General features: G+C 45.0%; 2 protein-coding genes across 4 annotated transcripts in view; one reads left to right on the plus strand and one right to left on the minus strand.

The window, feature by feature from the left end:
- The window catches only part of LOC136744289 (rho GTPase-activating protein 15), a 30,856-nt gene extending 29,567 nt beyond the window's left edge, over window positions 1-1,289 (plus strand). For all 3 annotated transcript variants that reach the window (XM_066698744.1, XM_066698745.1, XM_066698746.1), the window contains one exon: window positions 1-1,289. In XM_066698744.1, coding sequence (XP_066554841.1) covers window positions 1-178 — 178 coding nt within the window. In that variant the 3' untranslated portion in view covers window positions 179-1,289.
- samd14 (sterile alpha motif domain containing 14) lies at window positions 1,278-25,165 on the minus strand. Its single transcript, XM_066698751.1, has 10 exons — window positions 24,995-25,165; window positions 20,968-21,061; window positions 12,673-12,830; window positions 11,967-12,297; window positions 11,513-11,600; window positions 11,118-11,186; window positions 10,620-10,776; window positions 7,295-7,408; window positions 5,229-5,384; window positions 1,278-3,556 (listed from the first exon to the last, which is right to left on the minus strand). The coding sequence occupies exons 2-10, from the start codon at window positions 21,005-21,007 to the stop codon at window positions 3,401-3,403; spliced, it is 1,269 nt and encodes a 422-aa protein (XP_066554848.1). The 5' UTR covers window positions 21,008-21,061; window positions 24,995-25,165; the 3' UTR covers window positions 1,278-3,400.
- Window positions 25,166-26,275: the final 1,110 nt, after the last annotated feature.

The following is a 26,275-nucleotide window of genomic DNA, read 5'->3' on the forward strand; positions in this document are numbered from 1 at the left end:
GGTGATAGATTACGGCGAGGAGAACAGGATGTCGGTGCAGAGTGTGGCGATCGTGTTCGGACCCACGCTGCTCAAGCCCGAGACAGAGTCGGCCAACATCACCATGCACATGGTCTTCCAGAACCAGATTGTGGAACACATCCTGAACGAGTACGAGCGCATCTTCGGCCGTGGCTGAGCCTCTGGTTAGACGGGGATGTGGACAGGACTGTAGGCGCAGGAACGCCAGGCGACATGTGCTTTGGGTCGGCGAGGGGTGTAGATTTGGTGCTAAGTAGTTTGCCGGTGATTTATTTTATTACTTTTTTAAAGTCCCTATTCCTGTGTACAAAGCGTTAAGGCATCATGTGACCTGTGTGTGCACCACCGCTCCAGTGACCCTCGAGCGCCCCGGCCTCCTGCACAGGATTCCAAAGCAGGGGGTTCAAATGGGACCAGTGGCTGAGCTGCTGTATTTCCTCAGAGACATCCCTAGGGTGAAGAGGCAGCTGTCAAGATTGGATCAATGTTCCTATGCAGGGGATTGATTATCTTCCTTAGGCTTGGACTTGCACCCATTGCAGTGGGGGGAAAATAAATAATACAAAAAAAACTACAATTCCCAAGGACTGACCTGCCACTCCTGCCTGTGTAAGTCTTGGTATCAGATCAGGCCCGTTCCCATTCTCACACTTGCTGCTACCTTTCCAACCGACAAGTTATCTTCTGCAGTGGCCTTAAGGGACTATTTAAACAAATAAGTTCAGATTTGTTACTGACCAGCAGCTAAACAAAAGCAATACTGTCACAAATTGTACCTACAAGCTTATGTTACTTTGGGGAATGCACTTGCTATTAAACAGTGCCTTTTATATGGAAGAGCTAAAAAGAAATGCTACTGCCGTGGTCTTACTGTGAAAGGGACATAACTCGCTTCTATAACAATTGTACAGTTTATTAAAATATATAAATATATATATATATAATTATTATAAGTTGCACCATATAGGATATTTTGTATTTGGCAGAAAAAAATATTGGTAGATTGTTAAATATGTATCTGTGGCTTTGTAAAATATTTTCAGAACTTTAAATATACATATATAAAGTGAGGCAGATTTGAGCTGTACAGTTTATTTCATTTTGCATTAATATAACAGAACATGGTGACGTCAAAATGTGTTGTTTGCAAAAGGATGACGTGTGGGTGGAGCCTGTTGTAAATACAGAGGGAGATTTAAATGTCTTTAACAAATGACTCAAAAAGATGCATTTTGTCTTTTAATAAAATAATTTGTACTTAAATGGTAGTCTTCTGAGGTGTACTTTTGGTTTGTTCATGTGCTTTAGGGTTTATTGATATTTAGTGGGGGAAGGGGGGGGAGTGAAAAATGCAAGATCACCTGTAATGGCAGTTTATAGGTTTTAGACACTGCTGTTGTTCAACTCTGCAACGCATCTTCACAATAGTGAAAACAAGCCGTTTTTTTGATAAGTTTTATTTTTAATAATTAATAATACTATAATCATCCTTATTAGTAGACTAACAGCTCTTGTACATTGTCCGAGTTGCATACAATGAAAGCAAGAATATCTCATACACAGAAATGCAGTACAATGTTAGAAAAGTCTTGGTCTCACTCGGACTTCTCAGACCAAAGAGGCAGGAGAATGAATTTGAGAGAGAGAGAGGGGAAGGAGACGGATTCAAAGAGGGACAGGGAGAGAGACGACTCTGGGCCAGACAGCGCTGCTTCACACAGAAGGACTGGCAACGCCTGCTCTGGAGCTCAGATAGCATCCTGTGGCTAAGATGAAGTGCCAACAGCACAGAGGCTCGAGTACATTCACACATTGCGAACTGGGATTCCTGGACGTTTCAGTCCAAACTGTGATCAACAAACAACGAGATGCAGGACGCAGCCCGTTTCCTCCTACTTCAGTGAACTGGATTGTAATCTGTCCAATATGTCATGCTGTAACTTGTGCTCCATTTTAGACATCTCATTACAGGGACACACAAGTCATCAGGAGATTTGCATATTATCCTGTTGTGCTTCTAACCTTCTGATGAGACCCGTACTCAAGTTCTGGGCCCAGTCCATCAGCGGTGCCCTTCCTGGATTACAGCTCTCACTGTACATCTGTTCTGTAAGGAGGTCTGGTCTAGGCCCATTTAGGATTGGAAAGAGAAAATGCCCCCCTGGGCCACCCACAAATAAAGCCAAAAGAAATGCAGCATACTGTATTTAATAAGCAGATAAACAAATATCTGGTGCTGTGCAACTGAAACGAACATCAGCAGTACTATTTATTAAGTACTATTTATTTATTTATTTATTTATTTATTCATTCATTCTCCTCCTGGTATCTGCACTCTCAGGCAGGTGTAAGTCACTTTCTTGGAATTAAAAACAGACTGAAAGGGCCACAGCGGTTAGCACTGAGGGCCACCATTACACCCAGGGGCCACTGATCCAGTCTGTGGTCCCACACATTTCATAAAGCATTCACCAGTATTTGTGCTTCTGCTGTCCATGAATTGCACAGCACAGGGGGGAGGGGGGGCAACATAATATAACTAATACCCACCGTAGCAATATCAAAAAATGTTACCCGTGTATAACAAAACAACAAAGTAGATTGTGCCATCTGTCACTGCCACCTACTCAAGCTGTAAGAAAAATGGGGCCCATTTGTTCTCAAGACAAGAGTCTGCGTTATCATTAATGCATATTCGGCCTGGTCTTGCGTTTGAATATTTGAACAAGTATTCCAATTATAGAAAAAGAAGGAGTCACAGAGAGAAGACGGGACACTTTCGGGAGTAGCCATACCTTCGAGGGGGATTGTGTGTGCCAGGAAACGACAGCACTTCCTGTCGGCGCTTCTCTGGAAACTAGTCTCTGACGGGCAGCAGGTTGGGAACGTTTGCTCTCGGCGAGTTTGCCTTCTCTCAGCTCCCAGTGGCCCGTCCAGGTGAACTGGCTGTAGCATGAGGGTCATGCTGAAGACATGGTCCTACCAGGACACACATGGCCAGAGCACAATTCCCCCAGTCCAGAAGTTCCTATCCATCACACTTTCACCAACAGGAGATATCAAGCAAACAACAGCCTCCTATAACGGCATCGGCAGCTAAATTAAATAATTTAAATAAATAAATAAATGCATTTAAAAAAGCAAACAAAAAATATAATTATCCAGAGAAGGTGTAAATCAAGGATGCTCATGCCAATTCCTATTCTTTTTGGTCAGTTTTCTCTTCTGACCAGTTTTGCAGGGGGTGCGGTTGGGGATGGGGGCGTTATGTCCTGCTCCCTCCGATTGTCCTTCTCTCTGCTCGTCCGTCCATCCATCCATGTGCTTGTGCGTGAGAGCTGAGTGTGCTGGGGGGGTCCAGGTCAGCTGACCAGGGGTCCTAGCTCTTGCGCTGCTCCTGCTCCCTCTTGCGCTGCTTGTCCTTCTGCCTCTCCAGCTTGTCCAGGGCTTTGCGCTCCTTCTCTGTGGCGGCATGCATCTCCTTCAGCCTCCGCTTCAGCACACTGCGGTCCGAGGAGCTGCTAACCCCCAGACCCTGGGCACGAAGGGAGAGGGAGAGGGAGAGGGAGAGGGAGAGGGAGAGCATGAGGGAACACAGTGGGCTGTTCATTTGTTTTTTCCAAATTAATAAATAAGTACATGCATACATACATACATACATACATACATACAGAAAAATAGAAAATCCTACAGTTATACACGCATTAAGACTCAGGTTGTGGAAGCAGTATAAACAGGCCACCAGAGAACATCTCTCTCCACAAGATGGTGCTAAGTCACTATATTAATACTAGAGGAAACAGACCAGAACCAGATGCTCCACAATCCGAATCCTTATGCCGTTACATCATGCTTTCTAAACTCACTGAATGCTATTTTAATGATTATTTTATATATGCCATTGCTTTTCTTCACCAAAGCACACACCTGAGTGCCGTACATTGCTGATGAAAATGTTGAAAATGTGAAACAAAAGCAGACCCTGCCCCTGTCACAGAAAGAGATAAATTAACCCAATCCGGTCCCATTTCAGAGTCTGCAGGATTACTGCAGCAGATGGCCACTCGAAGTGGGTCCCTTATCCCCTGCTCAACTGCAGACGGACACCCTCCCGCCTCTCCGTGGTCTCACCTGTTCAGACTGCACCTGTAGACCCTGCAATCTGTCCCTGCCTCTCCGGGCTGCCCTGCACTGTGCTACTGAACTTCATATGCATTGCATGGTTCACCCTATGAGTGACATTCCCTGCACTGTATCTCAGCACTGCTGTCCCATGCTGCAGCTGCTGTCCTGTGTGTAGAACGCATTGTGCTTTATGCCTGTGTTCCCTGTAAAGCACCTTGAATTAAGGCGTCAGACGAATGCATAAATTAAGACTGATGAATTGCTTCCGGTGTCCAGGGACAGGCCTCAGAGCCCCGGGGCTGCCGGTGCCCTCTCCCCGAGAATCGGCGTGGCAACTAATAGAGCGACCACTGTAAAGCTCAGCCTGGCACTGCGCCACGCGCCTGGCATTCATCTCACTGCTCCTGCTCGAGCACAGAGGCCATGGCTCTGCTTGTATTGTGGGTGCGATCTGCTTTCTATCTGCTGAGGTCACTGCTAAAGATGGTCTTGCTCCTGGCTCATGAGAGTTTGAAGATTGAAGTGCTGAGCGAGGAGCTGTGCCTTCATTAGGAGAAACTGGAGCAGAGCTGGAGTACTTCTGAGCTCTGCTCTGGCCGTAATTGCACTAAATATAAGATGATTCGTTTAGAAATGCAGCATGGCCACTTCACCGATTCTTCGGATTACTGCTGTATGAGAACAGATTCTGCTCCACAACATCTTATCTATCTCTATACATACATACTTAGATATTGGATTGAAAAGAGAAGTGCACACAATACATTCAAATAAGTACATGTTATATATTATATATATATAGCTCTGGAAAAAATTAAGAGACCACTGCAAAATTATCAATTTCTCTGGTTTTACTATGTATAGGTATGTGTTTGGGTAAAATTAACATTTTTGTTTTATTCTATAAACTACTGACATTTCTCCCAAATTCCAAACAAAAATATGAATGGAATGGAATGGCTGCCATACATGTAGAGATGCTGATTTAAAAACAATTTGCAGTGGTCTCTTCATTTAGCTGTATATATACATACACATACATTTATATACATATACATATACATAGTGACCAGTCTACTCACCTTCAGTTTGCTCCCATCCAGCTGCAGCAGTTGCTCCCCATCAATGTCCCTGGCAGTGAATTCTGGGATGTACTGCTCCATGTTCAGGCCCTTCAGCCACTGACACACCTGCTGGGTGCTCCATGTAGACACCAGGCACAGGGGCTCGTCCAAGAGCTAGGGGAGGGGTGGGGGGAACAGGGCAGGACAGGGAGATCACAAACACAGCTCTGGGCTCTTGCAGCGCTGTTCCAGATTCAACACTCTGTCACATTTCCAGGGATACATCACAGTCCCCACCTCAAAATACTTGTTCAGTACTTCAAAACACATGCACACATTTATACAGTTAGGTCCATAACTATTTGGACAGTGACTCAATTGTCATAATTTTGGCTCTGTACGCCACCACAATGTATTTGAAACAATCTAGATGTGCTTTAAGTGTAGGCCTCCATCTTTAATGTGAGGGTAGTTACATCCAAATTGGGTGAACGGTGTAGGAATTTCACCCATTTTTATAGGGGGTCCCCCCAATTTTAGGGGCTCAAAAGTAATCGGACAAATTAACATAACCATTAATTAAATTGTGGGTTTCAATACATGGATGCAAATCCTTTACAGTCAATGACTGCCTGAAGTCTGGAACCCATAGACATCACCAGATGCTGGGTTTCTTCCCTGGTGATGCTCTGCCAGGCCTGCACTGCAGCTGTCTTTAGTTCCTGCTTGTTCTTGGGGCGTTTGTTTCCTTTCAAATCCATTGTGGTGGCGTACAGAGCCACAATGATGTCAATTGTGTCACTGTCCAAATAGTTATGGACCCAATTGTATATTCAACTGAATTGATTTACATGTCTTTTTCTTTGCCGATTGCATTAGAAGTACAGAAATATGCAGTTATTTTAATACAAAAAGTATTAAATTCTTATAGTTTTAAAAATAAATGCATTTTATCAAGTTGTTGATAAATACCACAGCTGAGTTGACAAAACTATTTCCCACTGAAAACAATGAAATAATGAATGAATGGATGGATAGGTGGAATCCTATATAAATTTTATAATAATCTTAATAAATGTGACTTGACAAACTGCAAAGCGTTATCTGCCATCATTGCCTACACCTGTGGTGGTGTTTATTGTCTGGGTCAGGGCAGTGATGCCTGACAGAGCGGAGAAGGGAGTTACAGAGTGGCGATGGGGAGCCGCCTGCAACTTGGGGGGTGTTCTTTGAGGTGGGCATAACAGAAACATGCAAAGGCATCACAAACCCTTGACTAACGAAAATCAGAAGTCAATTAAATCAGACACAAGGAAAAATACAATTCCTCTGTTGTGATTTTGGTTGTTCATCACCAAAAAATGAATTACCTTATCATTTAACACAAAGGCGTATGTATAAGATAAAAGCTTTTATGTAGGTTTAATTTTGATCCTTGAGAAAGCTGCCTGCTACATGATCCTGTTGTGAGATACAATTGTTCCCAGCATATATAACTTCCCAGGTTGATTTAGTTATTAAAATAAAGCTGTATTTCAATTATCTGATTGGGGTATCCTCAAACATGCTAAAAGCTGAACACCTTTGTAGAAGATGTAGTGTTTAAACTAAAACAAGTACAAAAGTGATGTCATCAACAAGCGCCAGATAGTCAACAGATAAGAGCCCATTTACAATAATTCAAACACTTTCGCCTTAATTTAAGAAGGAAAGAGAAGCGGTATTCACAGAGCTAACATTTATGTCAGCCCTGTTTTTATAAAAAACAAACCAAAACCTTCACAATCAACCTGGAAACTTTAGTACTCTGGGAACGGCTGCACATCGCCTTCCAGCCAAGAGGTGTGTGTAAACAACAGACGGCCAAACGCACCTGTCAAACGACTGAATGTCTGCAGACATTTAAATAGGTTGCAGACTTCCTGAACAATAGAAATCCAAGGAGGCATTCAGACTCCTTTCTTATTATATTTTTTCCTCAGCTAAGTGAACTGTACAAGGCTCACGGCTGCTTCCTGTGTTCATATTCACTTCCAAATGCAGCTGTGTTTAGCAGAAGGCAGTGCGTCTCTGCTCCGGCTCACCTCATCCGAGGACTGGGACAGGGTCTGGTAGGGGTGTGAGGACTTGGACTCCGCCGCTGACCCGCTGGACACACGTGGACTCCGAGGGGAAAAGTCATCACTCAGTGTAGACTCCTGGGGGGGGGGTTTGAGGGATTGGGGACAAGAAGGACTAATGAATACAGTGCAAGGCAATGCCACGCACAGGACAGAGCCTCGCCACACTAAGATAAGCAGTCAATGACATGACATTGACATTCTGGGACACAAAACAGAGTGAATTGTGAATTGTGCAAGGGCGTGGTGCAGACAGTCAAGCAAAAGATTGTTTTTTTCTGCTTCACTACAGCAACAGAATTGTGTGAGAAACTGTACTTTGTTTAACTGTGCTATTTATAGTGTGGAAATATTATACAAAATATAAATGTAATATTCCTTACCTTACTACCTAATATTATATTGTAGTATACTATATACAATATACTACAATACAATCCGTACAATACAATCTTATTTAGCTAAAAGTCTATAATTATGCCACGTTATGCGCCTTGCTATGCATCAGGAGAGAGATTAAATACAAATAAATAAATAAATAATTGTAATTCTAATCAGAGAATAATGATTTCTAACACCCAGCATATGTTCATGTACTGTGCATACACAAGAGAGAGAGAGAGAGACACACACACACAGAGATAGAGAGAGCACAACACAAAAAAAGTTATAATTGCATTTCTGCAATTCCTGGAAAGTACTGTACTGTAGATCACAGACAGGGAGAAAGGGACTGGCTGCTCCTGCTCATCCACAGTGTCCTACTGGAATGGGACCCCAGAGACCACTGGGAACAAAGGGAGGCCGCAGGGAAAGCGTGACAGTCAGGAGGCGTGTAGTTGCTCCTCACTCCCACACTCCCACACACAGGCGGCTCCTGCGGGTTACAGAGCAGGGTCCAAAACGAAACCGGCTCTCGAGATGTGTGGCTCACCTTATATATCACATTACCCTGTTGTATTTAATCAGCCGCATCAGTCGGGAAGCAAAAAGACAATCTGATTAGAACAGAAGAGAATGGAAAATTGGAGGACTGATTGAGTCAGTGCAGGAGTTTTTTTTATTTTTTATTATTATTTCCAACGGGAAGGCTTCTATTAACGCTCTGCGCAGTCTGTGCTGCGGAGCCTGCGAGCGTCTCTGGGTGAGTCACGACGTGTCCACCAATCAGGAGCCGGAGCGAAGTACTTCTGTGGGTGGATAAGAGCTGCTGTTCGATTCAGCAGAGACGCTCGGGTATTTAAAATAAGAGAGGCAACAGGAGACATTTATACGATCGTTTATACGATCCTGACTGCAATCCCAAATCACACTGGAGAAGCACTCTGCACAAGCAGACCATGCCTGTATAATTCATCACTGACTTTAAAAATATATATTAAAAAATAAAAACAAATCGAGGCCACATGTTCACATCCCCCCTCACCAGCACACTTCTCCTTACTGCACACTGCACTAACAACACCCCAGTGTATAACCAAGCCTTGCATTTCAACTCACAATCAGGAAGCAGCGTTTTCCCTAACCCAGGCTTATTAGAAAGCCATTATCCCTCACTCACTGGGAGAAGTGTAATGGCCGTGTCTTTTCTTCCAGGGACGGGCTAATTGAGATGCTGCAGGAAGAGGCTGCATCGGATGATGAGACACAGCGCTTTACGTCTACATTACAGGGCCCAGCTCAGCAGACAGGACAGAACCACCGGTTCACACTGTAGCTCAAACCTCAAGTCCAAAGACACAAGCAAGGGTTGGGCACGTTTCAAGAAAAGTAACTTCTGAACTGGATGAATAAATAATAGAAACATACGTAACCAAAATCACGTTGGGCCTGCCATATGTGTTGGCAGTGAGGAAAACATATACAGAGGTAAAGAGGAGGAGAAGGAGACCTTTACAGCCCGTGCTTCTCCTTTGCCTTGAGCATCTTGGGCTCATGGCCGCGGGGGTTGGAGGGGTAGCTTCGCCATTGTGTCAGCTTAAAACAAAACACAACCCCATCCTCCCATGACCAAGTGGGATGTTGTGTGAGCTGCCTTTAGACCACAAATGAACAGCACACAACCATAATGCAGTAAAGCTCCTGCCTTCTATCGCATCTACTGCAAAATATTTACTGCCGCCTCATTATTAAATAATGGATTTATTGAAGTTGTGCAGTAATCCCCCCAAACACAACCCACACAAACCTTGTGTCACTTCCATCCTGAGAAAGATTGTTTAAAAGTATTAAAATCCAGGAAAAAAATAATATTTATTGTATGTTATCTATACTGATTGACCTAAAAGTGAAATACTTTAAATCTGCTATGCTCAGCTCTCCATCTATGAGCGTCCAACATTGTGTGTGACAGCTGTGAAGACACTATCGATGTCGAAGTATTGAATTAACCGCTTCGACACAATTCCCCAGTCAGCCTTTCATTATTAACTCTGGCCAGGCACAATGTCAGACCCAGGCAAGAGGTATATCAAATACATTTAAAAGAGTTCATTCAAAAAGGTGGCAGCAGAACTACTGCCCGCTTGCAGAGCTAGTACAGTTCATAGAAGGGGCAGATTGAAGGCGGGTCCAGCAGTGTGTGAGATCTCATTGGACCGTAAACGGGCCCAGCACAGGCTGCTCCTACAGTGCAGGATCATTCACACAGAAACCTAATTATGTAATCGGCTTCTATACTGCCAACCATCCCCATAGCACTTGAATTACGCATGTGGCTGTTAAATGAATATAAAAAATAACAGTTGCAGAATTGAGAAGGAAAAAAAAAACTGACATTTCTCTCCAGTCCAGATCAGGTCTGTTCTGTCTTTTTCCCTCACATTTAAAGCACCACACCTGCTCTTCCCCAGTGGCAGACAGCCAGTGAGGCTGACAGGCTGCTTGTATATCAGAGATGGGGGGGAGAGGCTATTTTCCATTGCGATATCTGCGAAGACCTGACTTCAGGGTGGCCTTTTCTACCTTTCCATATATACTTGGGTATTATTTGAAATTGATCTTGCCCAGTATCATTTTTCTCTTTCTACTTTCCCCACAGTTTGGGAGGCCCGATAAAAAAATGTCTTCTCACGCCTGTCACCTCCAGATAAGGCAGCGCAATGGCAAAAGAGCACCAGCATCACAAGGGAACTTGCCAGTTTCAATTACAGGGCTGCATTTTTCTCTTTTTCTCTTTTTCTGCATGGAATAGAAAATAAAAGGGATGGAGGGTCACTGAGGTCAGATTCGCTGTTACTCCACTTCAAAATTCAAACAGTGTGCAACCCACCCCCCCACAGTGCTGTACCTGAGAGTTGGACTTGCGGGGGCTGCAGCTCTGGGATGCCTTGGGGGAGCAGGAGGGGGTGCTGCTGGAGGAGGCCGACCCCTTCGTGCTGTCGGTGAACCAGGAGAAAGGCACGAACGGGGACCCCGAGGACCGGGAGGGGCTCTCTGACGGCTCCCTGCAGAAGTGGACAGGGAGACGCTCGCATTAGCACGGGGGCTTCTGGGGGTCTGTCTCACACTGCTCAAGAGGGGCAACTTGAGATACTGAGTGCCATGGATTGTACTGGGGTTCATATAACCAGTCTGCTACTCCACAGATGATTGAAGCTGGCTGTCCAGTTTCCCTACAGGGTTCAAATTCAGGGGTACATGGCAAACCCACAAGAAAACAATGATATGATCTAATACCTTAATTCTTTTTTTTGTGAAGCATTTGCAGTTGCTATTGAGACAGTGTGTGCAGCTACATAGTGCTCTCGTCAGTTGTGCAGGTGAGTTGATGTTGAGGGCATCTTACCGGCTTCCCACGGACAACCTATTGGACTTCTCCTTTCTGGCCTTCCCGTAGGAGCGCCGCAGAGTGACCCTGCCAGCAGAAGGGAGACCAGTTAGTGACCACTTAGGCGGAAATAAAAGTGCTCAGTCATCTTGAGCATGAACTTCAACATTTCACTGGTTCTTGGACTGACTATCACAGTCCTCTAACCCTTTTAAAGATAAACTGTTCAGGGGATTGGTCCTAAAATGTTTTTTAGTTAAGCAAACATAAAAACACAGCACTCCAGTCTAGCTGGTATAGTACAATGCAAAGAGGAAAGAAAGAAAACATGAAATCAATATTTGGATTTTGGTGCATCTTTTCATGGAGGCCACACCTCTCCCTCTCCCTCTCCCTCTCCCTCTCTCACCCACCCCAGGTCCAGGAACCTCCTCTTGGTCTTCTTGTCCAGGATGACTGTAGGACTCCCGGGCTCAGCTGGGCTGGTGTCTTGGCTGTCATCTGAAACACAGACAACGGTCTCAAACGGCCCCCCAGAGACACTGCACTTACTTTGCCAGCACACAACCCTTCACAGTATCTTCTACTCATCAGCGCTCACCAAGCGAACACGTGTCCCAATCACTAAAGATGACACACATGCAGCAGGATTGTTTTATTCCTCCCGACGTATGCAAATTTAATTCCTTTCCTTTTAGAAAACCCAAGCAGCCACTCCAGTCCTTAAACTGCTACAGCTGCTTGTTTACATCCTCCTCTACATCTCCTGCTTAAGCCACTCAGCATTTTGGGTATCTATATAGTGTGTCCTGGACTGACACACTACAGAGTTTGAGGAGGTTCCCAAGCAGGGGTCCTTTCTCTCACCTTCGCTCTCGGGCCGGCGGTCTCGGCGCAGGTACACGGGCGAGCTGTCCGAGCTGGGGCACGACTTGGACGGGGAGCTGGTGGGCGTGGAACCCAGGGCTTCTTGCGATGAGGCGTTGGTGAGCTGGTGGTAACGGGCTCGGGAGGCGGGGGGCGCCGTCTCGCCCTCCTCCAGGGAGCGGCGCACCATCGACGTGTCAAAGTAGAAGGCGGTGCCCCTCAGCACAGGTGAGGAGGAGAGAAGCGAGTCCGGGGAGGGAGACGACCCCCGAAGGGCTGAGTGCAGCGGGGAGCGCATACTGTGCAGGGGGCTGCTGTAGCTGTCTGATGACTGGAGGGGGGTAAGGAAGACAGTACAGGAGTTATGTATAATCCAGGATAGGTCACTGGGCAATTCTGTGGAAAAAGCCAAGATATTTATAATGTCAGGGTCCACATGTGTTTTCAGACTCTCTGGTTCCATTTGGGACACACAAAAAAAACAACTTTCCAGGTCAGAAAATGATATATACTTAATTTGTTTTTTCTTAATTTGTAATAACCAAGCAAAAAGTGTGGCTTTTACTCAGACGTGCATTGTCTGCATATGTTTTCAGACCTCAGACAAGGCAACCCAGAGCAGAAGCTTGGCCTGTTCGGCCCTGCGTGGCCCTGCATGGCCCTGCGTGGCCCTGCGTGGCCTTGCGTGGCCCTGCGCGCACCACACCTTCCTCTCCAGGCTCTCATCGCCCTCGGTGGAGCTGACGCTGTCTCGCAGCCGAGAGCGTGAGGGCCGGTGCCTTCTAGCCTTGACGGACAGTTGGGCTCGGGCCTTTTGCAGACTGCTGTCCAGGAGCTCCGTCTCTGGGATGGCCTCATTAAAATCTGGGAGAGAGAGAAAGAGAGGGAGAGGGAGAGGGATATAAAATATTACAGATCCCTGCAAGCTTATTTTATTTTTGATTCAGTCAATTGAATGGAAAAATATACATAGTTTTAAAATAAATAAATCAGAAAGCGAGGATTTTGAAAGTAACCAATTGGCACAGTGTGGCTGTGGTCACCCGCTGTGTTAGAGTTGAAGTGACAAGTGCATCTGAAATTACTGCACACTGTGGAACATGGGAAGAAAAGAGAGAAATACCCATCAGCGCAAATATTGTGCATGAAAACCACTGCTTATTTTCTACTGGAGTCTGACCTGGATTTGAACTGCTGACCCTAATTTGGATGCAGTCCACAACTTGTGTTTCACCCCCCACCCCCCCTATAGGTTGAAAGTGTGGAAATCCAGTCAATGATCGTGTCCTTGCGGTCCTTTGCATCACTGGCTCAATTGACTTAAGTAGTATGCAACTACACATACATTTAACCCTCATTATTACAGACAATGGACTCTCCCTAGTCACTACTCAAAGAGAAATGGGGAAACAAGAGATGCTAAGACCTTCCTCTCTATAGAGGTTTTAAGGAGAAATCAAGTGATGCATACAAAATAAACCCTTTTTTATCCACCATACACATCCCAAGGTATAGTATTGAACCCTGTTTTTCCTACTTTAAATACTTAGAGTACCCCAGAAGGATAAGAAACCAGTGTTATTGATCATTTATATTATGCAGCCTTGACACACAGTTAATAACAGTTAATCACAACACCAGGCACCAAAAAGAGCAAGCACAAACACCAGTGTCCAGTATATCTTGGCCTTGTGCAAGTGCAGGGCTTGACAACTTCATGTAAGGTTTTAGACAATCGGCCGGACAGGCTTTCGAGTGAGCACTCTCCATATATATATTGACTTATTCTTACAGTCTGGGAAAAATACTTAAGATCTCTTATAGGAAAGGACAAGGCATCATCCTTAAAGACCAATAAAAATCAGGCATGTTTTTCTGTGTGGCCGAAATGCTGACAGGTCAGTTTACAGCTTACAGCGAGAAACATCCCTAGCCGCTCGGCCTAGAAGACTGGGTGCAATTCCTTTTCTAAAGCCCCTCCATTGAGCACTAATGAAATCAGCTGAGAGGCCATTCATCACAAAAACAAAAATGGTTTTAATATTCCTCTGTTCTTCATAATACACGATTGATACGGTGTTAATGAGAGCCTGCTGCAGATGACTACAGTGCGTCGGTCTTGACTTCCTGCTTGTAGCACTTAATGGTTCTAGTTCATAAGTCATTTGGTTAGTATTGAACAGCAAGTGAAGGGGGAAAATAAATAAATAAAATGCATACAATTGTGCTAGTGCCTGCAGCGGTTACATTCTTCAGAGCCAAAAGAACGCCCAGGGGACAAGGCTCTTCCTAGTACATATAGTATTATCTGCACCTGCCTCAGATTTATAATAAATGAAGCCACTACAGTGCAGTGCAGACAAATGAGATTTAGCTATAGCAGCGCTGCAGTGTGGGAAGCCATGGGTTCGTTTGAGTGGCTCGGTGGCTTCTCTCTTTGTGGAGTAAAATCAAATAAAATGGTAAAAAAAAAAAAAAAAAAGACAACTTCTCTCTAATCCAAGTCAACAAAGAACAGCTGTAGCAGAGATGTGTATTACAGCGATAATAGCTTTGTGTGACTCAAAAGTGGATTCTTTAAAAGCAAACACAAACAAAAAGCAATAAAAACAACCACAACATAAAAACGAATGTTGGCAAATACATATCAAACACACATTTCGTTTCGCTCACTGAGGGGACCTGTGCAGAGCTTGTTCAAAAACACCAGTAGCAATAACATTTGCCTTGGGCAATAACAAAATTAACATATCTATTTATTTTATTATTATCTAAGATATTTTGTGCAATACCATCTACCATAAACCCCCCACCCCCTCCTCCCACTGCTGCCTCTCGAAAATAAGAGTAAAAAGGCAAACTATGCTTTTATTTTTTAAATATAGGCCTACAATCTGGGTGGCCACTCTGGGTGCCATTAGACAGGATCCATCGAGCACATCCAACAGGAGATGCCGATCTGTTTTATTGTGCGCCTTCCAAGGCACAGCACTGAATTTGATAAATGACACTGAGTTAGCCGTGTACAAATTACTGCTGCTCTAGCTTCTTTCATCCACTGTCTCCTTATTATCACTGAGTCAAGCAGCTTACAGATGCAATGCAGACTGAGAACAGACATTTGTCAGGGCCTTTTCTATTTTTATGCCTTTTTTTTTTTTTTTTTTTTTAAGTAGTAATTTCCAGAGAAAGGCGCTGGAAAAAAGGGAAGCAGCTCTTGCGGATGTCTAATCGGCAAATCGTATCACAATCCATCAAACGCAATGAAACTCCTGATTGCAACATTCCTTCCTTTTCAAGCCGCTGGGGAACGAAGAGCTTTTAAAACTGTTTAAACACAGGAGGACAAAGGGAAGTCTTTTCTGAGGGCAAGGTGCAGATCTGATTAGGACGTGGGACGGGCAGCAGCAGGATCGTAGACAAGGGCTTTTAAGGGAACTGCTAGAGACGCCAGCAACATCACAGCCACAACTGTCAACTCAGTGACAGCGCTGAAACATAAACCATCTTCAGCTCGTCAGCATCTGACAGAAACGTAGCTAGCAGCCACACAGTCACGCGTCCTCTCCTGACCTACCCCGAGACAGGACCGCCACACCTACCATTACCGCCCGTAAAACCACTGACACCGCACAGTCAAAGTGAGATTCTATTAAGCCGTCAGCATTCTTGGCCAAGAGCCCTGAATAATGGGAGGCTATTCAGCAGGGACAAAAGGGTGGGAGGATCGTTCCTGGCACCCTCTGTACGAGCTTCTCACGTGTGCCGACTGTACAAGCACAAGACGGTCGGGGGCTCTTCTTAATATTCTGCCCTTACGCCTGCCAGCAATTGAGGCCAAGCAGGCTGGGGCCTTGACAATCACCATACTGCTCGTCTTCGGTCGTCTTCCTCCTTAACCTGAGTCGCTTAGCTATTCTTTCAAGGTTATAAACGTCCCTGCACCGTAAAAAAAAGCTCAGATATTCAGACTTACAATCTAAAATAATGGGGCCACCATACTTGCATTGCAGGGTATGTTTGTTGGTTTGTTTCTTCCTTAAAGACTGATGAAAATGCCATGCCAGTGCAGAGAACTGTAGTCATGTGCCAGTGCTACTCTGGGGTCACTCAGGGACAATTCTGCCCGGGCACTCACTCTCTGGGTGCGAGACAGAGCAACAACGACAGCCCCCAAGTCTACCTACACATACCGCGTGATTATTTGCATTTTTTCCATAGGGGACCAAATTCCATAGAATACAGAAAAGAGTTTATAGTACGTGGACAGAACCGGGGCTGTCAAAATACTTTTTTGTTATCCTGTTCCTTTTTTGGCACCATGGACAACTGAACGCAACCCCAAGGAATGAAGGAACTTGCCCCGGCTGAGCTCAGGATGACCGACCAGGCATCTGCACGATGGGGCGGTGGAGATGCACACAGGCACAGCATAGCTCACCCTGCTGGGGATTTGCTCCAGCAGGCAGAAACACAGGGAGGATGTCACACTCCGTGGGAGCTGTCATGCCAAAAAAATTTAGCAAATGGAAAAAGGATTCACTGAGTAGCCTAAGACACTAAGTAGTTATTTTTCAGTTTTTTCTACATTGCACTGCTAAAGCAAGAAGCCTTTTAAACCAGCAGGGCATGTGTTTTCTCCCCCCACATCATAGAGTGTTACCATTGCTGGAAGTCCAGCAGCACTGGGAAGGACTGCAACCGCAACGGAGGAGGAAACAGAATAGGACAGCCGCTGGGATGGCTCAGCCTGCCTGAAACCCAGGCGAGGAGGGCTTCTGCAGCTGCATTCAAATGGTGAGAGCGTATTCGTCCCCAGCACACAGCAAGTCTCTGGGATCTCAGATGTGCACGTTGGGCACCTGTCTCTTCCTCTAAGTATTCATGAGGTCAGGCATTACGTGCTGTGCTAATCAGTGCATTATACTGTTTTCCAGCTGTGCATTTGGTTGAGTGTATGTGTGTGTCCATCTATCTCACTGTGCCTAGGCTGCTTTGCCAGACTTTCTCCTTCATGTTGTCCTGGAGGCAAAGCAAATTGCAATGCCTCCGTCTTGTGTTCTTTGTTGTACAGTCCTCTAAATGAAACTCCTTCTGAACACGGTTGCTAACATCTCTCCCATGTACCACTGCAGAACATGAAACGCTTTTCCCTCTCCTGTAGAAAAGATCAGTTTGCACAGGAGGATTAGGTGTCTGAGGGCTGTATCGCCAGACATGGAGATTACAAAACTGAAGAATGCAGGATGGTCCCATGTGGCTTATTAGGTGGGTTTCAGTTAAATACTGTAGCAGTGCGTGGATCTAAGTACTAATGCCCAGGATACAGAGCAGAGAATAAACTGTAGAGGACTTTGTCCCATGGAGGCAGATTCCCAGCAGCCTATACTTCAGGGCGTATTGTCCCCTGCTCCTTCCCCTTCGAAGCCTCCCTCAGCTTTGACAGAGAAGATTTAGCATACCATGTGACATTCACTGCAGCCGAGATGGAGCAAGAAAATAGACCTTCCATCCAGGCTTTTGGAGATGCGCCGCAATGGTCTGCTGAATGGAGGAGCTGGAGGCATCTTGAAAATTCAAGGATGGAGTAACAGCAGCAGGCTGGAGCCCACAATGTCTTTCTTCTCTCAAACCCAGAAGGCATTCATCATCCCAAGATGAAGCCGGGATGCGAGCTGCTAGCAGAATCAAGTGCACCGCTGTAGGGGGGATGGGGGGGCAAGACGTCTCAGTTACAGCTCTCACCCACCTCTCCACCAATCCCTCAAAAGACACACCAATCACATGCAGAATAATTTAAGGTCCAGGGCCCCCAATCAGCAGCAGAGTCCAAGGGGGCCTCTGGCTGTTGGCGGTACCCATCTCGTTTTTAATTGACGGGGTGTGGAAAGCACATATCTCTTAGATCATTGATCGTCCCCTCTCTCCAAATGTCTCATTAACATCAGGCCGACTGGAGCATCTCCATAGTAATACCAGGGCAGGCTGGGTCTCAGGGGACGCAGGAGGCAAGAGCAGGCAGGCCAGGCAGGAAAGCTCTTCTCATTCAAAAGCCACGTATACAATGTGAAAGATATGGCACCGACACCAGGATACTGTATGAAATCCTTGCCCTTACACAGACCAATTACCCCCACATGATAAGAAAATTAATTTCCATCGTAATCACCTAGCTTACTTTCCCTGTTGTTGGAAGTTAAATGTTAAAATAAATTGCCTGACATTATCTGCCTGAAAGGTGTTTGAGTGTACTTAAAGCAGGGGAGACATAAGCTTCTCCAAGGGCTTAAAAAACCTCTGAATAAAACATTTACTTATATTTTTTGAAATATTTATTATTGGGTGCACAAAATGCATTGTCCTGTTGTATTTAACAGTGTAAAACCATCCAAAACACAGAACACAACCATTTGCATCGACCACTAACAAGCCTTAAGAGACTAAATACACAACACAGCGAACTCACAGAGGACTGAAAGAATCAGTCCAAACTGCTCATCCCAGAATACCGTATCGGGTTTTAAGAGTGCCAGCAGTGGCATTGTGGGTATTCAATGGTCACTGCTGCTGCCCTAACCACAGGTGACGAAACCTCTGAACATGACAGCCCAATTTCAGTTAGGAAACGTTAGCATCTCATACCACTTGCGTTAAAAGCAGGTTGGAACCCCCAGGCTAAGATGAAAATCAGCTACTGCTCAAATTTGCCAGGCCACCTAGCCCCTTAAACCCCCCCTCCAGCCATCCCCCCTGAAGTCCAGCCATTAACACAGGGTGGTGTGGCAAGTTCATTATGAGCGAGAGGCTCACTAACACAGGGAGACAGGCGGATCCGCCAAAGTGGAAAGGATTATGTTTCCCTCTTACCTCCTCGCTCTCCTGATTTCCTCGCAGTCCAGGGCGAGGGGAATTGCATTACTCCCAGCACAAGGCCTTCTGCCTTAGCAATATCGCCAGGCACCTCGCAAGATCCAAATTAGCCAGCCAAGCTTTTCAGCCCCCCTCCCCCACCCCGTCGCTCGACAAACAGGGAGCGAACAGAAAAAAAAAAAAACCTGAGTCATGCGAGGCGTACAGGGCTGCAGTGTCCTCTTTGCCGGTCTACTCACACAGACCGGGTGATGTCTGAGAGACCCGGCGATCTGTGACTGCACAGCCCACACCTCCAGACGGACAGCAGGAAGCAGACAGACAACAACATCAATAAAAATAAATGTAAAAAGCTTGCACGGCCTTTACAAATTTAATCTGCAGACTTGATGTCCAGGTGAGAAATAACACACAGCATGCTTTGAGATAAATATGCAGAACCATACATCTCGTCATTAGCCCTGTAGGCCAGCAGGGGCATCTTTTTGACACAAATACTGTTTTGCTTATTTAAACTCTTGCATCCCCAACTGAATGCCAAGCATCTGCCTTCTTGACCATGATAAATACACAGACATCACACAAGCAAACCTCAACTTCCACTGGCATATAAAGCCGCCCACTCGCTCGTGTAATCGTCTCCTGTCAGTGTCCATGAGCCGTCGAGTGACCACGGGCCTACACAAAACAATCCAGCGGCTCGATTTCTATTAAATATTGACAGGCCTCGTGGCTCCCTTTTCCCCTTATTGGATTTTATACAGCTCATACATAAATCAGGAGGGGTAAGCAACCAAGAAAACAACCCCCCCACCAACCAACACCCCTCCTCCTCCTGCCCTTCCTCCACATTGCCATGTACCCTTCCCCACCCCCTTCTCCATCCCGGCCTACCCTCCCTCAGGACATTGGTAGTAAAACAGAGAGAGAGGGATAGATATATAGAGAGAGGGAGAGAGAGAGGTAGAGAGTGAATGACAGACAGCCCTGCCAAGCGACAGATTGCGGTGGGAAGGGGTGATCTCTGTTTCTCCAGGTGGACCAAAGAACACCCTGTGGCTGTTTAATCTCTCTTGATTCTCCAAGTTACCGGCAGGGCCAACAGCGGGGTGAGGCTGGCAAGCCGCGCCCACGGGTCTGTCGCAGACATTGTTAATTAGGTTATGTGCTTTCATTGGCACACACTAACCATGGTTCTGGTTTTCACTTTGTTCAGTTCCATTTCTTCACAACAACTGTTTCACACGCCGGCACTGCAACCAACACACCCATTAAGAGTCAGTATCAGTCAGCGGCCTTCTCGTACCCTACATATCACCTCATTGCACATTGGCAGCCGGAGCCAGGGAGACCATACTGTGCCCGGGAGGGTGGTGCTCAGCCCTGGCGATGTCTGCCCCCGCCTCTCACAGCGCAGGCTCAGCAGAGGAGCACAGCAGGCTGGCCAGGAGAGGCAATACTTCTGTCTGGGCACTCCCAGCTTCCTGTAGGATGCCAGCCAAGATCTGCAGCGCTGTTGCCCGGGCCAAAACCCAGCGTTCTTGAGCACAGATGGCTCACTTCACACACAAGGCAACCCGCCACGTTCACGAGATGCATCATCTGAGACGACCACTCCAGAGATGCCTCCAGAGTCTTTCCCCAAACTCAGATCTTTTCTGTTTTTTTTTTTGTTTACAACCAAGTTTTCTGATCAAGTTCCTTAGTAGATCAGCTAAATTATATATAAATCAAAGGGTTGAAATGAAGTATTGAAGACATAAAGCACCTGTGTATCATGGTGTAATAGTGTCAATATAGTATGCCATGCTGATTATATTGAACTCCTATAAATCTTGTAAGTCACCAAGGAAAAAGGTGTATTATTATTATTAATTAATTAATTTGCCCTGACTATTTTGAAGCACAACCCAGAGGAGCTGCCATCGGGAGGACACGGTTATTCTGTAATGCTGGGGCAGGCAGTTTTACAGCAATCCATGTGAGAGGAAGAGGAGGAGATAGGAGAGTAAGAAAATGAATTTTTTTTTTTTTTTTTAAATCGAAGGACAGGGAGAGGGAGAGGAGAAGGAGAAGGAGAAGGAAAAGTAACGGGAGAGGCAGGAGGAGGAGGAGGAGACGGGAGCCTCACCAAAGACGTTCTCGGACTCTGCAGCCTGTGAGGAAGACATGGCTGCTCAGACAGGAACACACAGCGCCAGGGGACATGCCCAGCTAAACCATGCCTGCAATAAATAAATAAAATACAGTCAAATAAATTATACACAAACTACAAGAAGAACTAGGGTTGCAGGGTGCCGCCAACATATGAAAGAGGCTCAAAATTTCACTCTCTTCTGTACCTGCAGCCATCACTGCTGACCTAATTCTCACAGCTTTTATTGCAAGTTTGGGATAAGAGGTTTATGCACATTGGACATCATTTTTGAAAGGAAAAAAAAAACACCTTTTTTTTTAATTAGCAACACAAAAACAAAACAAAATTGGATGTGGATCTGGGAAATGTCATATTGGAAGATGTTTTTGCTGATATTGTTCAAACAAAAACAATTCGGACCGTTTTCTTGGCACATGGGAGGGTAATATCCTTATAATTTCTTAATGTGGTTGATATGTGTTTACCTGCCCTTTTTTCATTTTATTTTTTGCAGTGTAATGTCTAGACAGAGGCGTGCTGGTGTCCTGTGGATTTGCAATCCTCTGCAAACTTAAGGAGAAGGTTAGACCTGCAATACCCCAGTCTCTTCTGATTGTAGTTCCAGCTGAGCTTTTAATTTCTCTTTATTGAACCCCTATCACTGAGCTCTGTACTCGATTAGATCTTTTTTCACCATCTTTAGGAACCTTACAGAGCGCAAGGGTTTCACCTCTTCAATAGCTGTATTATTTTGATGCCAAGGTTTAAACCAAGGAGTACCCTCTACACAATTGTGAGCAGAGAAATTCCTGCTATATATCATTGCTCAGCCACCACTCAAAGAGATATTCAAAGAGGTACTGGGATAGGAACCATGTGGATTTTTAAAAATCAAGGACAGATTGATTAAAGCGGTGTACACTAAACTTACTGGCAGCAAATCGCCTAAAGCAGGGTCAGTAAAACAGTCTAAATTAAGAAAAAATATATTGTATATGTATATACATTTAAATTTAGGATTCAATAATGCTGTGCAATTAAGATTTCAGTGGGAAGGGAAATCACCAGCCATTGGGAAATTGCAGGATCCTCTGGACTAGACTAACAGCTTGGTAATGGATTTTTTTTTTTTTTGGGACCACATTATATAAATTGATGGTTATCTGCACATAGTCAACAGCAAGTTACATTACCCTCCCCTGCAAGAATAACTACATAAGCATACATACGACCACTGCTTTCTCCAAACCCATCACTAATGGCCATCTCTTTTTTAGTGCTCTCATCATTGATATTGATTTTGAAAATTCAGATGATTGTCCACTGGCTGACCCATTTAGGGAGCAGCAAAAGCTGAATAAAACATGGGAGCAGATGAGCTCAGAGAGAACAATATTACACACACAACAACACAGCATTTCAAGGACTTCTCCTTTGTTAAAAAACAGAAACAGATAATGAATGGCAAACTAAAAAAGACAAGATCCTGCTTTACTGGGAGCGCTGCAGAGAGCATCGGGAACCGCCAAGCCCTGTTACACACAAAGAAAACACACAAGAGAGAGTCTACAAAAACCTTAAAATGGCGCCACTACCTACTGACCCTACAGAGGACAAGCAAACATCAGGACTGGGCTCACAGTGACGCAACGGCCACACTGCCCCCTGCTGGCCACAGACACTGTCACACAGCAGACACATTGTGCCCAGTGCCAGGCGCATGCAGGCCACACAGAAGAGACCTGCCATCTGCCACACCTGCCTGTGGGCACAGCACTGCAAACAGGCCTGCTGGAGGAGGAATGGAGGGGTAGATGGAAAGAGTGATAGCGACATAGGCAGATTTAAGATACATAGACAAGCAAAGTCAGACAGATAGACTGACAGACTGATATAAAGATGTGTAGACAGACATATAAACAAAAACAGGCATCAATATTCTGTAGATTTGTAATTAGTTTGGCAGATGTCTTAATGCATATTTGCTGTACACAGACCCACATAGAGAGAGCCTGATAGACAAAAATACATTAAGCAAACAAGTATGGAACATTAAATGTATAAATAGTCCGATGCCCATGTGCACTACATTTCACACACCGACTGACTAATGATAAATCACAATCTATGTGTCTGTCATGGGTTAGACAGTGAATTCACACCAGGGGCCACACCGTTCGATTATAGGCTTGGTTACAGTCAGTGGTAGCCGGGCTTTGCGGGGCCCGGGTGAGGTTAAACATCTATGAAAGCACAGGAGGCAACACACAGCGGCCAGGCCTTGAGGGCCGAGCTACGAGTGTGTTGGGGAGAGAGCAGAGGGGGACAACCACAGCAGAATTATGGTGAGCCTGTCGTCTGGGGAATTGGCTCAATATATGTGACAAATGGGGACACGGACTCCGGCGCCTGACCCTGGCTGACAGAAATGTACCATGCGTGAAATGACAGCACTCACTGGGGCGGTCTAGTCTCTCCCTGTCTTCCATCTATTGTATCTGGAGCACCTGAACATGGAGGAGGCAGATACACTGATAAAGACTCACAGGGTACAGCTGATGCGATAGATAAGATACATAGATACAAACATAGATATATAGATATACAGATAGATAGATAGTGGACGAGACAGACAGAGAGACTGATATATAGCTCTGGAACAAATGAAGAGATCACTGCAAAATTATCAGTTTCTCTGGTTTTACTATTTATACGTATGCGTTTGGGTAAAATTAACATTTTGGTTTTATTCTATAAACTACCGACAACATTTCTCCCAAATTCCAAATACAAATATGAATGGAATGGAATGGAATGGCTGCCATACATGAAGAGATGCTGACTTAAGAAAAATCTGCAGTGGTCTTTCCAGAGCTGTATATAGACAGACATAATTAAGCACATCAACAGACTGAGAAATAGGCAGATATAGATAGAAGTGCACGGGCCAACAAGAGAGAGAGAATTGGGAGCATAAATCAATAAAAGAAAATGAGATCGATCCAGCAGAAATCTCCTCTCATGGCACAGTGCTCACTGGTCCAGTTTATACACTCGCCACAGGTGTCGTACTTTGTGATCAATGACTTAACTCCCCCAGGTAATTGGGACATAAGTGGCAGCAGTGTCGATCACCCCCCAGAATTCAGGTTGGTTAACAGGCTGGGTATTGACATTTCTGAAGTCAAGTTAGGATGAACTGAAAAAGGTGCTGACAAGTTACCCCACTCAGCAGCACCACAAAATAGTCCATAAAGGCAACTGCTTACATTCGTAACAGCTCATCTGGGGTTTAGTAGATTTAAAAAATACATATACATATATATATATACACACACACACACATATATATATATATATATATATATGTGTGTGTGTGTGTGTGTGTGTATATATATGTATATGTATGTATACAGCAGGTCTTGTTTACATCTCATGCTGTCAAAGAGGTAGCTGATTAAAGATAAGAAATACAAATTTTGAAAGAAACAAATGTAGACATTCAAGACTGCAAGTTTGGCCAGCTAAGGGGACTTGATTCTTAGGGGCCGAGGGATGACAGGCTTGCTACACACGGACGATGTCTCTGCACTGCTGTGACTGGATAGAGCATCTCCCCTCTGCATAGAAACAGGAGGATTTGAACGCTGACTGAAACGATGAACACTCTAGTCTGTTTTGCGATTGGTACGGTTTGAAATTTGTCAATGAAAGCATGAATGAATCCCCAGGGTGGAGGGAGAGCATCTTGGCCAAAACGAAAAAGAAAACGAGGCCAAGCAGCTAAAAATAAATCTGCACTTTCTCTGACAGAAGAAAAACATAAACAACAACAGAAACAAATATTCATCAGGGAAAGAAGAGACCAGAATGAAAAACAAATACAAATATTTTAAAAATGAGGGAGAGAGAGAGAGTGAGTCAGAGAAACAGGGAGAGATTAGAGTGTGTGCAGGGGAGGGAAGAAAAACAAATTTACAAACACATACACACACACAGACTGCACAAAACATGAACTCACCTAATATACAGTCATGCCACAGTCCGTGATCAAACCGAATCCCGGGATGGCATAGTTTGCCCGTCCTTCCTGGTATCCTACATACACTGTAGTAGTATATCCACAAGACAAGCCAGTATTGCAGCGCCACTGAAATCAGACGAGCTGTGCCTGGGATCTCACCCAAGGACAGGAGAGAGAGCGAGTGAGAGAGAGAGAGAGAGAGAGTGTGTGCAAGAGAGGGAGGGAGGAAGGGGAGGGGAGGGGGGGAGAGAGAGGGAGAGAAAGAGAGAGAGAGGGCACAGTCGAGTCTCTTAATTTGAGCTTGCACCACAAACCCAACATTGAAACCTCAATCGCAGGCAGATCGCAGTATTTTTAGAGGGGGGGAGGGACTGAAGGATATAGCTGAGATGAAGGGGGGGCTGAGGTGGATGGTGAGGGGAGGAGGGAGGGAGGTGAAGGACTGTGCTGTAGACAAGGCAGCAGGTGATTTTTTTCAGCTGACTTTCCAGTCTGGGAGAGAGGCTGATATCTGTTCTATATTTCTCTCCATTTTTCAAACAGGCCGAGCTGTTCGAGTGAAGTGGTCAGTTGCCGTTAACTCTGCGCGCTCTGATGATTATGACTCTTATCTCAATAGCGATCAGCAGACACTGAAATACATCAGTGAAAGGCAGTGAATGACTGTAATGCTTTGTGGTTCAGGACTCACAGACCCCTCAGTAGACTCTCTTTCTGCAGTCTAACAGGTAACAGAACAGAATGCTTTCCAGAAAAGGTTTTGGACATGTGTGTATATATATATTTAATATTATAATCTTTGGGAGCATTGGACCTTTACTAATCCCCTAATCTGGGGTTTTAGCATAAAACCTATTTTTGAATGTAGTAGAAATTGACTTTTGACACCAGAACTAGCACCTACAGAGGACTTAAAAATGTAAAACAAAGTAATTAACAATAAAAACACATTTTCCTGACCTTCAGACTGCAAGATTTTACAATATAAATATCAGATGGGTATGAGGGCAAGCGTTGCAGCCATACAGAAAAAGTGTTAAATATGTGAGGTCTGCTGGGTAATCTGTGTTCAGTGTCTGTCTTCGTGCTGGGGAAGCTACTTCGACGCTGCCTTGGCAAGAATTCAGAGACTCGTTCCACAGGTTCCCCAATGGTTTCCCCACCGACGGGGTTAAAGCAATTTGATTTTTCTCGACACAAAGAGTAAACAAATTAGAAATTGAATGAAAGGCAGAGTCTTGCATGTATTGTTTTCTAGGGTTTGTGTAACTGATTGTG

The sequence above is a fragment of the Amia ocellicauda genome, chromosome 3 (genome assembly GCF_036373705.1).
Source record: "Amia ocellicauda isolate fAmiCal2 chromosome 3, fAmiCal2.hap1, whole genome shotgun sequence".
Classification (NCBI taxonomy): Eukaryota; Metazoa; Chordata; class Actinopteri; order Amiiformes; family Amiidae; genus Amia; species Amia ocellicauda.

Coding starts and splice junctions, on each gene's coding strand:
- samd14 (XM_066698751.1), bottom strand. CDS start 21,007: ATGTCTTCCTCACAGGCTGCAGAGTCCGAGAACGTCTTTG. Junction 11,601..11,966: donor CCGCCGGCCCGAGAGCGAAG/GTGAGAGAAAGG, acceptor TCTGTGTTTCAG/ATGACAGCCAAGACACCAGC. Junction 10,777..11,117: donor AGGTTGTCCGTGGGAAGCCG/GTAAGATGCCCT, acceptor CCACTTCTGCAG/GGAGCCGTCAGAGAGCCCCT.